The sequence below is a fragment of the Erythrolamprus reginae genome, chromosome Z (assembly GCF_031021105.1).
Source record: "Erythrolamprus reginae isolate rEryReg1 chromosome Z, rEryReg1.hap1, whole genome shotgun sequence".
In the NCBI taxonomy this organism is placed as follows: domain Eukaryota; kingdom Metazoa; phylum Chordata; class Lepidosauria; order Squamata; family Dipsadidae; genus Erythrolamprus; species Erythrolamprus reginae.
In genome coordinates, this window is record NC_091963.1 from 75,298,327 (window position 1) to 75,312,083 (window position 13,757).

Below are 13,757 nucleotides of genomic sequence, written 5' to 3' on the forward strand. Positions count from 1 at the left end.
TGCTTTGGTTGTTCCTGCCTCTCCTGCAGCGGAGAGAAGCGGCAAATGGCCAGCCCTTCCCCCAACCGCTTCCCCGCATGCTTTGGATGCACCTGCCTTTCTTACAGCGAAGACAGGCGGCACCTTCCCGAAGCGCTCGGTGAAGCCGCTGGGGGAAGGGCTGGGCCATTTGCCGCTTCTCTCTGCTGCAGGAGAGGCAGGAACAACCAAAGCAATGTTCCAAAGCGGTCTCCGGGAAGCGACCGAGGGAAAGGCAGTTGTCTGCTTTTCCTTCAGCTGGAAAGAGGAGGCAAATGCCCTGCCTTCCCCCAGCCGGTTAATCGAGCGCTTCAAGTTAACCGGCTGGGGGAGTAGCCCCCGCCCGGCTCCCTTCAGCCCCCCGGGGTCAAGCGGGCGGGGGGCGGCCGGGACCTCGCCTGTCTCCGCCGCCCGCATCGCCCCTCCGACGGGCCGGCCTCCCCCGCCCGCCTCTGCTGCAGCCACCGCCGCCTCCCCGACTGGCACAAAAGGGCCCCGCCCGCCCCGCCCCAAAGTTTACCTTGCGGCGGGATTCAAAGTGCTGGGGTGGGGGGTGTCACTTCGCCGCTCGTGTCCTGGCTAAACCGGGCGGCAGGAGACAGGCTTTGAGTTTTTAGCTGCGGGGAGAGAAGTAGGACTTTCCTAACTCCCTCCCCCCGCAGCCAAAACTCAAAGCCTGTCTCTTTTTTTTCTTGCGGCGAGCCCAAGCCGTTCCCCTCTCGACCGCAGCCGAGCTTCCCTCGGCCCCCTTTGGCCCCGTCGCCTCCTCCCCGCCTGCCTTTCCTCGCCAAGCGCACGAAAAAAAAGAGAGAAGGCTTCTACCAGAAGCCGGGGACGGCGGGCAGGGGCATGAAGGATCTCTTGCGGGGGGAAAGCCGCTAGCCAGCTTTCGGAGCTCCTCCGCCATCACCCGCTTCTGGTAGAAGCCTTCTCTCTTTTTTTTCGTGCGCTTGGCGAGGAAAGGCAGGCGGGGAGGAGGCGACGGGGCCAAAGGGGGCCGAGTGAAGCTCGGCTGCGGTCGAGAGAGAAACGGCTTGGGCTCGCCGCAAGAAAAAAAAGAGACAGGCTTTTAGTTTTGGCTGCGGGGGGAGGGAATCCCGCCGCAAGGTAAGCTTCGGGGCGGGGCGGGCGGGGCCCTTTTGTGCCAGTCGGGGAGGCGGTGGCGGCTGCAGCAGAGGCGGGCGGGGGAGGCCGGCCCGCCGGAGGGGCGATGCGGGCGGCGGAGACAGGCGAGGTCCCGGCCGCCCCCCGCCCACTTGGCCCCAAACCAGTGCAGCAGGAAAGGGACGGAGAAGGCTCACTGGCAGCCCTTGCCCATCGCCGCGCCTTCGCTTCCCCCCCTCCCCCGCTGGATCCGGCAGCGTGCTGAGGGGAATTGCCGCGGACTGGAGGCAGTGAGGCAGACCGGCTCCGAGGCGAGCGGCCGGAGCTGCGCCCTCCTTCGCCCGCCAGGTGAGGCGAAGGCGAGGGGCGCGCGGCTGCAGCGAGGAGCCGAAGATCCGGGCGGGGAAGACGCAGGGAAGGTTCCTTCGTCCGCCTAGTAGCTGATCTGCTCGGCAGCGCAGCACCAGCGAGGAGCCGAAGATCTTCGGCTCCTCGCTGCTGCTGCGCTGCCGAGCAGATCAGCTGCTAGGCGGCCGCTCGAGAGCAAGAGGGGGAGAGATAGAGAAAGAGAGAGAAGGAAAGAAAGAGATGAGAGAGGGAGGAAGAGAGTGTGAGAGAGGAAGAAGCAACATAGAGAAAGAGGGGGAAGACCCAGGGAAGCCTCTGCCCGGCAGGGAAACTCCACCATCTACGCATGCGTGGAAGGGCACGCATGCGCAGATGGTGGAGTTTACTTCCGGGTTGAAAACTAGCGAAATAGACCTTTCGCGATCCTTGAGGACGCGAAACTCGAGGGTTCACTGTAATACTAACTAAAAGATGTGGCACAATTCAAAAAGATAACTATGATTCACTTATTAAGAAAACGGAGCAACAGCTAATTAGATGGAATAAAATGCATATTTCGCTATCAGGGAGGATAGCCACAACTAAAATGTCTATTTTACCTAAATTTTTATATCTATTTCAGACTATTCCAGTGAAATTGAACAAAAATTTATTTACTAAAATAAATACAACTATTTCCAAATTTATCTGGGAGGGGAAGAAACCAAGGGTAAGATTTAAATCTCTACAAGACAGAATTACACAAGGTGGATTTGGCTTACCAAATTTTGAGTGCTATTATCAATCAGCGGTCCTACTGTGGTTAAAAGATTGGATAAATCTCCAAAACCAAAGATTACTGACATTGGAAGGGCACAATATTTTACAGGGTTGGCACAGTTTTTTATGGAACGAAAAAGATAAGATTTCGGTATACTTCAAAAATCATATGATTAGAGACTCCCTAATAAATACATGGCTGAAAATTAAAAAAGAGCACTACTCTAAAATCCCAAGGTGGTACTCCAGTCTGGAAGCTCTTTCGCACCCTAATCTATTTCAAATACAAAAGTTGCTGACCTACAATCACATATTGGATGAGAAGGGAAGCATAAAAACTAGGTATCAATTAGAAAACCAAAATATTAATATTGATTGGTGGTCCAAATTTGGACAAAATAGAACAAAGATAAAAACAAAGAGGGAATTCAAGAAAAAGATAGTCTAATTGATCAATTACTACTAGGACATGGAAAAAAAATTATAACCAAAATGTATAATTATATAATCAGATATAACATGGAAACTGAAATAGTAAAAGAAAATATGAACAAGAACAAGGGGGCACAATCTGAGGTTAGTTGGGGGAAAGATTAGAAGTACCATGAGAAAATATTATTTTACTGAAAGAGTAGCAGATGCTTGGAACAAACTTCCAGTAGATGTGGTTGGTAAATCCACAGTAACTGAATTTAAACATGCCTGGGATAAACATATATCCATCCTAAGATAAAATACAGGAAATAGTATAAGGGCAGACTAGATGACCAGGTGGTCTTTCTCTCCATCAATCTTCTATGTTTCTATGTTCCCCCTGCTTCCTCTGCTAAGGTGTTCTTCTTCTAATAAACCATTTTCTTCACAAAATTGTCTCGCTTCTTCCGCTGAGTCTATCCTAATTGTTTTCTCTTGCCATGTTATCATCATACCCTCTGCTAAGAGCCATCTAAACATCATATTCTTTTTTATTAATTTTCTCATCAAGAATTGGTATTGTTTCATGTTTTTCCGCGTTCTTCATGGTATTTGTTTTAGTATTATTATTTCTTTTTTTCTGTATGAAATTGTTTGGTTCGTGACCATTTATAAATGTCATCCCTATTTACTCTTCTAGAAAATATAATGTGCACCTCTCTGGGTAGATCAGCGGTCCCCAAACTATGGCCCATGGGCCGCATGTGGCCCACTGAGGCCATTTATCCGGCCCGTGGGTGAGTGACAGGAGCACAGGATGCGCCTGCATCCTGTGCTACTGGCCACTGTTCAACAAACTCCGTGCAAGTTTTTCAAACCCCGCACGGTAGAGCCGGCGTCGTTTCTCCCGCCCAACAGCTGATCTGCAGATGGGCAGCCTTGGGAAAATCTCGCCCCCCTCCCCATTTCATCCGGTGCTCCAAAAGTGCTTTTCTCTCCGTTTAGTACCAGCGGTCTTCTATCGGGGTGGGGAGAACAGAGGCGCTTCCAGCATTCTTTGCCCAGGCAAAAGACACGGCGGCATCGGAGGACGCCTAAGAACATCCACCGCCACATCTTTTGCTTGGCCGAAGATTGCAGCCAGCAGTGGCGGTAGCGGCTTTCCCGTAGTCCGTTGTTGGCAAGCCGCCTCTCTGCAATCCCTTATTAGAGACTCCTGGATCTGCTTGCAGGCTCCTCTCCCCAAGGATACAAATAAAAAAAGATCCGCGCTGAATTCAGCAAGGAATTCAGCACCGATTCCTCCCAGCAAGCTGTGTGCTAGTTAGGGCTGCAGGTCAGTCTTTCACCACAACCCCCACTATCCCAAAAGACTCAAAAACCAGCACTTGCCGAGCTGACTTAGGTGCCAACTCGTTCCCGTGGTAACGTTTGGCGTGAGACTCCCAATCTTACAGCTGCCGCTTCCTCAGATCCTGCCTTTTGTGCAAGCGGCATCGGCTAGTGGCAGCGGCAGCATCTTTTCTAAGCATGGGAGGCTCCCAATGGGGAGGGCAACCGAGATAGCTCTCATTGCAAGCACCACACTGCTCTATTTGGAGGCCGGGAGGGGGAAGGAAAGGTGGGCGCTCTCGATCTCTACATGTGAGACAAACCTACCAAGGGAGAGAGGCGCCCACGCGACGGACGACAGAAACTCAGCTTTCCCCTATGCTTGCTTTCATGGCATGGGGAAAAGCCGAGCTTCTATCTTCCGTCACGTGGGTGCCACTCTCCCTTGGTAGGTTTGTCTCGCGTGTAGAGATCGAGAGCACCCACCTTTCCTTCCCCAGCTTGCAAAATAGGAAAGCTGCTACCGCCGCTGCTGACCAATCAGAAAAGTCGCCGCTGGCCGCCGCTGGAAAAAGCCTTTATCTGAGGAGCCGCCACTGTTTTCCCTGCCTGAAGCAAGCTGCCTGACAGGTTTGAAGACCAACTTCCAAGTTGGAAGACCCCCTCAGTTAGGAGTACAAGGGTCTTCAAACCTGGCAAGTTTAAGGCTTGTGACTGAAGGAGGAATTCCGGGAGTTGAAGTCCACAAGTCTTAAAGCTGTCAAGTTTGAAAACCCCTGAGTTAGGGGTTAGGAGTGTAAGGGTCTTCAAACTTGGCAAGTTTAAGGCTTGTGGACTTCAACTCCCATTCCTGAGGTAGCATGATTGAAGGAGGAATTCTAGGAGTTGAAGTCAATAAGTCTTAAAGCTGTCAAGTTTGAAGTTTGTAAAAAGTGTACACGGTTTTAAAAAGTATACATGGTTTTAAAGTGTGTACATGGTTTTAAACAGCATACATTGTTGTCAAAATTATTCTGCTACAATGGTATTTTATTAAATAATATAATATTGCACCATTTGGTTCAGAATACTTTTTTCCTTGTTTTCCTCCTCTAAAATCTAGGTGCGCCTTATACACCGGTGCGTCTTATACACACGTCTTATACGGTATATCAATTTCAGATTTCTCCCCCCCCCCCTCTAAAAAATATGTTCCCATTTTGTTTTTCACTTTAAAATAAGGTATGTGCAGTGTGCATAGGGATTTGTTCATAGTTTATTTTATAGTCCGGCCCTCCAACAGTCCGAGGGACAATGAACTGGCCCACTGTGTAAAAGGTTTGGGGACCCCTGGGGTAGATGGTGCCTTCTTGCATAGTTCATATGTACTCGGTACATTACATCTACTTCACATATCATTTCTTGTGGGTCCATTTGTAGAATGTTTGCCAGTATCTCTAACATTTTTTCTCCTAGATTTTCCTATTTTTCTTCTATAATATTTTGAAATTGCAAATTATAGGATGCACGTTCCATCTCTAATTGGAAAATAGCTTGTTTCAGGTTTCTTTTAGTCAGGTCACTTTGTTCCTCCATCTCCTGCATCTTCTGCTTGACTTTTCCCACTTTATCTTCTATTGTTTTTATCTTTTGTTCATTTTCTTTTAGTGTTATTAGGATGTCAACTATTCTCTCATCAATTCTTTTAACATTGTCTTTAACTTCTCCAATCTCTGCTTTTAATTCTTCATGTTCTTTTTTGCTTCTTCTCTGTTATTTTCTAATGCTCTTGTCATAGATTCTTGTATCTGCATTAACATTTCTTGTACTGATTATAGGCTAATAGATTATCCAGATTTCTCCTTCAATAGCATAGTATCTATTGTCTTTTGTTGCATCGGTGAGTCTAGGCTGGTTAAAATTGGATTAGATGTTTGGTTTTTGGTAATTTTCATTGTTGTGGTTGTGTTAGCCATACTAAGCGACCTTCGTAAATTTTTCCACGATAGCATATACAATGTCAATATTCTAAAATCTTAATATTACTTATACAGAAAATAGATATTTCAATCAATTATTGCTTATCTATAAAGAATAATAAAAACCAATTCTAATGATATATATTAAATTTCCTATGTATAGATTAATTACTTTCTAACAGATTATGAATTTTATATTTACTCTCCAATGAATTCAATTAATTAGTTATTAATAATTAATATTTCAATATTCTTAAACCATCTTAAATTACTAGCTTAAATTTTATATCTGTATTCTTAAATAATAAACTATTTTCTTAAATATTCTTAAACTCTAACAGAATCTTAAACTTAATCTAAATAGTTAAATATTTTTATCTAATACTTTATATTATCTACATATTTCTTGAACAGTCCTAAATATAAAGCACAAGAAAACTCTTAGAAGAATAAGAAAAAAGGAGAGGAAAATACATTGGTCTTTCTTCTCCTGTATTGAATTAAACAATAGAGCAATTTACATATCATTCATGCAGTCTTCCCAGCTATCATCTGTAGTTCCTTCTGTCTGAATCGATCTCTTTTCTTTTCAACAATTCTTTTATTACTTATTGTATAAGGTTCTTTGAGGTTCTCAGCCACAATTGGACTCTATTCTTCTTTTTCAAAAGTAGAATCCTATTTCTCTGACTTACTTTCTGCCATTCTTCCCCTTCCTGCTGTGTGGTTCTCCCTCCTTCAGTCGGCAAAAAAAAAAAAAGCTGGTTCTTTTCAAATGAAGATAAGGGGAAAATTCCTCATCCTCCAAGGCAATGGCGATTTGCCTTATGGACTTCAGACGCTCCTCTACACAACAACTGGACCCCCCAGGTCCAATCACATTGAAATATCAGTTCTTCAATGAAAAAAAGGAGATGTATGAACAGAGCCCTGCTTACCAGTTTCCAATGCAGAAGCGTGCCTCCAGAACATGAAAAATATGAAAATATGGCTATTATTTTAGCCTAGAAGCAGCCACCTAACTTGATGTATTAGACTGATGGATGAGATTAGATAATCTGAGAATTTCCTATCTTCCGTAATCTTATATCTTCTAGGCAAATGCTTATTATATTCGTACAACATCACGTACAGGTAGAACAAACAAGTGATATTTTATCACTTTAGACTTTGTTGGAAAGAACATAAGAAATAGAATATCTCTTTTTCAAAATCTGCTGCTATGTCATCAGGACTAAAATCCCATGTTATTTTACCTTCATAGCTATTCTAATATTTAAGAGGACATTGGTATTACCTGGGGGTGGTGGCTTTGTTTCCCATTCTGCATTCTCCATCATCTGTTTTGCAATTTTTTCTGCATTGCATTGTTCACGCTTCTGCTGTATTAGCTGTTGAAGTTCAGTTTTACAAGTAGTAATTCGCAGTTGGTATGTAGAGGGTGAAACTACACTGCTTATAACTTGTATAGTTGGCTTTCTGATTTGGATAGCTTGTCCATCTGCTGTCTGAAATCCATACATAAATCATGTTGGGTAAACATATGATATACAGTTAAAAAACAGAGATAGCTTTTAGGCTTTAGCATCAGAAATCTGCTTACATGATTTTTCACCATTTCAATTTGGCTTTACCTGCTGGTGCATCAACCCATTATTGGTGTATAGCAGTTAAAATATGCACCAATCCATCTAGGTTCATTATTTACAATGACTGATATGACGATCCAAACATAAGCAATCAAAAATGGGCACCAAGGGCTTTCTTTGTATGAACTGATTCAATGGCATCTAGAAATAAATTTGTTTATGTTCAATGAATACTAGCAAGTTTTCCAAAAAAATGTCTATTATCATAGTAATTAAGTAAATATGCTCTGATGTTCACCAAGTAGGCAAGGAAAAAATTTTATTGGTGAAAGGTCAGGGATAATGAACCTTTTTTCCTCAGGTGCCAAGAGTGAATGCATATGCGCTATTACATGCCCACAGCCATAATTCAATATCCCCAATGCGCCCCACCCCACTTGCATGTGTGCACAATCCCCTCTCCCTCCCTGACTCTGTAGGCCTGTTTTTCACCCTCCCCAGGCTCCAGAGGCTCCCCTGGAGCCAGGAAAGGGCAAAAACAGCCTCCCCCACCCCAGAGGCCCTCCTGAGGCCAAAATCACTCTCCAAGAGCCAAAAATCAGCTGGCCGGCACATACATGCAGGCTGGAGCTGAGCTAGGACAATGGCTCATATGCCAGCAGATATGGCTTTACATGCTATCTTTGGCATTCATGTCATCGGTTCACCATCACAGGTCTAGGTTATTTGTTGTATATATGAAATACCTAGGTTTGTTTATACCTGTATATGTATGTGTATATACATTTACATTGATACATATATGCGCGCACGCAGATATACACACACACACAATTTATTATTGGTAAAAGGCCTAGGTTTTATGTTATGTTATTCAACTACATATTGTACCATTTTGAAGGATACTGGATCAATAGTTTAGCTCTTCTGTGAAACTCTAAACTATATCAAACAGTGACCCAGGATCTAGATTACTGATCTTGAGATGATACAGGAGAAGTGTTATATATCCTTGGTTCTTCACTTCAATACCTGATTCATAGTTAAACAGAATTTGGCATTTATCCTCTTTGATAGCGTATAAAGTTTCTGAGATAGAAAAAGATTATGAGACATTAAAATGAATTTTAGGAGTAAAACATAAAATTAATCAAAATATCCCTTTAAATACCTGTGGAGATGATGATAAAGATACACAAATGCCAGTGGAAGATTCTGATCGAAGAGGTTTTCCAGTTTGGATAGTTTCCTGGTCAGAAGTCTGGACACAGCCTTTGCTTAGGGGTTGCTGTATGTTAGAAGGTTCCAAAGAGCCAAACATACTCTTCCATTCTTCATTTACATTTGAATCTTGTTTTACATGTTTTCTAGCTAAAAATCAGCAAGTCCCAAAAGAAAGATTATCATGAGACTGAATATTATGTATAACAAAAATACCCAGAAAGGTTGGGATCATTGCAGAATAAACATATATAGACTTACCCACCCTGATTTATTTTGAACAGATGTTAAAGGTAAAAAGGCCAGTGCTGAAGTAAGAATTTGGACAAAAGTTTCAGCATTACATTAAATAACTGAAATATTCATCTTAATTCTCAAAGGTGGTCCATGTTTATAAAGCAGTTAAACCATCAGACTATTTAATTTGTATTCAAAAGTTAGCATAACCATAATGGTATATTATTTGCTACAAAGCCACATATTGTTTGTTTGAAATTTTATTTTATTTGCATCAACTACATGCTCAGTATCACAAACTGCAAGGGATAGAGAATCATTCATTATTAAATATTTCTTTTCACTTAATGAGACATATCTAGATTACAGGTAGTTCTTGACTTACAACAGTTCATTTAGTAACCATTATAACCATTTTTCATACTTATGACCACTGCACCCAGTAGGTCAGGAGTAGGCAAAGTTGGCTCTTCTATGTCTTGTGGACTTCAACTCCCAGAATTCCTGAGCCAATCATGCTGGCTCAGGAATTCTGGGAGTTGAAGTCAACAAGTCATAGAAGAGCCAACTTTGCCTGTCCCTGCAGTAGGTCATGTGATCAAAATTCAGATTGACTCATATTTATGACAGCTGCTGTGTCCTGAGATCAAATGAACATCTTTTGCAATCTTCTGATAAGCAAAGTAAATGGGGAAATCAGATTCACTTAACAATTTTATTGCTACCTTAATAATTACAGTGATTAAGTTAACAAGGGGGCAGGAAAAATCATAATTAGAGGCAAAACTTGCTTAACAAATGTTTCATTTGGCAACATAAATTTTGGACTCAGTTATGGTCATAAGTCAAGGACTACCTGTATATGCCAAGATAGAATTACCTTGAAAAGACAAGGTAAGGCAAACCATGGCAGAGATCGTTATTCAACATAATCCCTCTGGTTCTTTAAGTAGTATTTTCAGGAAATAATAAATATAAATGGTAGGAAAGTCTACTTTTGGCAGTCCCAATTACACATGACTAAATCCCAGGTGCACTAATGACTAAGGAAAACTTCCATATATAAATTAGTAAAAAGTAAGGCGAGAACCATGAAACTATACTAACCACGTTTATCATCAGATTCCTGCTTAGTTTTAATTAGATCAACTTGTCTCCCTATTATTCCCAAAGCTGCCAAGTCGATTACACCTTTTTGAATGTTGTCATGAAGGTGGCTCTGATCCACTACATTGGCCTTGGCTTTATTGGACTTTAACATGAAGTCTCGTAAGGCAAGCAGCTTGTCTTCTTCTTCTTCAGTCATCCCCTATTTCCAAAACATAGTGTTGAAATTATCATAACATGTCAAAAAACAGGTGAGGACTCCAAGTTATACGTAATGTGTAGGAACTAGGATCCAAGTGAATTAATCTTAATGCCTTTTAGAAAAGGAGAACAAAATTATATGTATTGTATATATGTTAAATCCTTTGCTTAATACAAAAACAAAGTGAAACACAAAAATAAGTTGCCTTCTGGTAATCAAAATAATTTAGGACACAGATTGCCTTGCTCAGCCACATAATATAAATTTTTATATTGGTAATCCAACATATCCAACAGAATGTCAGTAAAATAACTTCCAAAGTATGATAGATTCAATAAAATAATTTTGTTCATTAATTGAAACTATTATATTTTATTTATACAAGCTGGTTATTTAATATATTTAATATTTCCATACAATTGACACAAGAATTTTCTATCACTTTTAAGAAAATTGTCAACCACAAAAATTAATCAGTAGGTTAAACCTTAAGTTTAAGAATCCCAATTAATGAAGAACAATTCTTAAATATAAAAACACATTTCAGAGCAGTCTGGATGTGTTTTCCTCTGTAAGCTAATTTTCTAACCTAGATTTCATTTTTCCTAAGAACAATTTCTATTATTTAATACAGGCATGGTATTTTAGAGGTCAGTACTGAATTACTAGAAAAATGACTAATGGTATGCCACAATATAAATTCAATGGGACCTTTGTGAAAAGAATGACAAGTGCCACCCATTTATCTGAATGTTGTACATACTGCCATGATTCATATTTATTATTATTATTATTTATTATTTCTATGCCGCCCTTCTCTAGGGCAGGGATAGGCAAAGTTGGCTCTTCTATGATTTGTGAACTTCAACTCCCAGAATTCCTGAGCCAATCATGCCACCTCAGGAATTCTGGGAGTTGAAGTTCACATGTCATAGAAGAGCCAACTTTGCCTACCCTAGCTCTTGGAGACTTAGAGCGGCTTACAACATTAAAAAGTACAAAATCGACAATATAAAATCCTATGCTAAAAGCTACATTTAAGAATCCAAATAATTAAATCCTACTCTTAAAAAAACCAAAACATTTAAACTATTCAGCCAACATTAATCTCCTCAAAATCATAGTATTCGGCCAGAGTATCAACGCTCAACGGCTCCAGGCTTGTCAGCAAAGATATGTTTTTAAAACCTTAAGAAAGGCCAGGAGGGTGGGGGCAGTACGGATCTCTGGAGAGAGTTGGTCCCAAAGGTCATATCCTTGTGTAACCATAGAGTCTGCCTGGCTTTACTATTATGATAGGAAAAATATTTACTTGAGAAAGTAGCTTCTTTAGCAGTTGTGCAATTGCAGGATCTTCAAGAGGTGGACAGTCAGAAAGGATCCCACTTCTTTTCTTCTGACGAAGCTGTAGTGTTCTGAAAAGGCTTCCTATATCCTTAGACCTTAGAGCATAATCAAATATAGAACGGTTTACAGATTCCTTGAGTACACTCAGGAGAACAATTTCTTTATCTATCTGCAATTGAGAGAAAACAAGGAAGACATCAGGTTTCATTGGAAACAAAAAATAAGGATTTCATTTTTTAAAGAAATTTTCTTCTTTCCACAGAGATCTAGTACGATGGCAGACTTTTGAAAGAGAAAGTTTAAAAGTTCATTTCCAGTTAAATGGCTTCAAATACTGCTTTAGTTTGACTGTTGGCTTCCATTTGTTACTTTTACAGTAGTTTTTATATTTATAATGCTATGGAATTGTTGCTTCCTTTGTAAAGTCTTGTGACTTATAAACAAGCATTGGTTTCATTTTTAAAAAAGAAAGTGAACAAGTCATTGGTTACATGTGGTCAAAATTTTGATTATCAGTCTAATTCTTCCAACTTCAAAAAAAGGTTAGTAATAAGTTGCAACAACAGCTGGTACTACTGCCATTCAAGAAAAGGGTATTCAAGATTCATTTCAGCTATACTAGCTACGATCAGTCTTTCTTGTCTGAACAGATTTCACAAAAGGAAAATGTAAAGCAAAGCTTAAGATTTCTTATATAGTGCATTTCTATGAATGATAATAATATGCACTTGGTTTATTACCTGTATTATTGGCTGGGTGATGAAGGAGTACAAGTAAGGCATTAATTTGCAATAAACATCAGCAATATTCAAATGCTGTGCTACAATAGTGATAAATCCTACTGCTCCATAACGTATCCAGAGATTAGGATGGCACAAAAAAGGAGCTAAAAATAAATGATATTTTTAATTAATACGATTAGAAACATAATTCAAATTCCAGAGGAAAATCTATACAATTTCTTACACACATGCACATAACAATTTCAACTCAAACTGCAAATAAATGAATTGAGGAAGAAAGTTTCACATACCATCCCTTCATAATTATAATTTTAGCATACGGCAGAATATTCTACTAAGAATTTAATTCATTTCTGCTTTGTAATATTTCTGATTTTATTCCAATCTATTTATATAATAACATCCACAAACCTATAATTCATTGCAAAAATCATCACGATGTTCTACCAGTATCTAGATATATCAGCTGGACTGCTTTCAAGGTATTTCAAGGTATAGAATGGATTTTTTTGGCTAAACCTACTGATGGTGGATTTTTGGATGCTTACAGATGGATGGTTCCTAGCACTACCACGAAAAGACATTATGTAGTTTTATGCCTTTTCCTGGAAGCAGTAGGATTGTGTAGAAAGGCTGTGATTATGAATGTAAAATGCTAACAATGACTAATAAGTTACTTTTAAAGAATTTGATTATATTTCAGAGTAGAATAATTTAATAAACTATGTTAACTGATAATTAGATAAAGCTATTTTAATCTAGTAAAATTTTTACTAACTTGATACCATCTAGATATGTTCAGACTACAATTGCAAGAACTCCAGCCAAAAAATATGAAGGTTCTACATTCTGGGAACCACCTGGGTGCTATTAAATTAGGGAGAAGGGGCATTGATCTTACTGTGATACACCTCTTCTCATCGGGAGGAGCCAGCAGTCAGGATGGGAAGTCCTTGCCCATCAGCCAACAGGACTGAGTCATAAAACCTCCAATGGGATTCATCGTTCCCTAGTATCCCAGTTGTGATGAATCCAAAGCTTAACAGCGTGGCAAAGAAGAAAAAATTGCAGGCCCATGTCCCAATTGTCCATAAAATGGTTCTTAAGGAAAAATAAGGCATACATCCCTCATGAAACACTCATAGCCAATAAATAATTTCTAAATTGGTAGAGCCTCTGAAACTATGGGCAATTATAGTTAACAATGGACTGTGGAAAAAATATTGAGGGACTGACTGCTGGTTCCTCCTGATGAAAAGAGGTGTATCATGGTAAGACCAATGCCACTTCTCCAATATGGGAAGAACCAGAAGTCAGGATGGGACCTACCAAAGCTAGCAAGTCCCAAGGGAGGGAAAAGGCAGACCAAAGGAAGTTA

General features: G+C 40.7%; 1 protein-coding gene across 9 annotated transcripts in view; it reads right to left on the reverse strand.

Moving 5' to 3' along the window:
• PIK3R4 (phosphoinositide-3-kinase regulatory subunit 4) overlaps positions 1-13,757 on the reverse strand; it is a 238,925-nt gene that overhangs the window by 154,335 nt on the left and 70,833 nt on the right. For all 9 annotated transcript variants that reach the window (XR_011556735.1, XR_011556734.1, XR_011556736.1 and 6 more), the window contains 5 exons: positions 12,377-12,522; positions 11,602-11,805; positions 10,088-10,289; positions 8,694-8,893; positions 7,231-7,441 (listed from right to left, as the gene is read on the reverse strand). Coding sequence is in view for 5 of the 9 variants with exons in the window: in XM_070726344.1 (XP_070582445.1) it covers positions 7,231-7,441; positions 8,694-8,893; positions 10,088-10,289; positions 11,602-11,805; positions 12,377-12,522 (963 nt within the window). In the remaining 4 variants the exon portion in view is untranslated. The remainder of the gene's footprint in view (positions 1-7,230; positions 7,442-8,693; positions 8,894-10,087; positions 10,290-11,601; positions 11,806-12,376; positions 12,523-13,757) is intronic.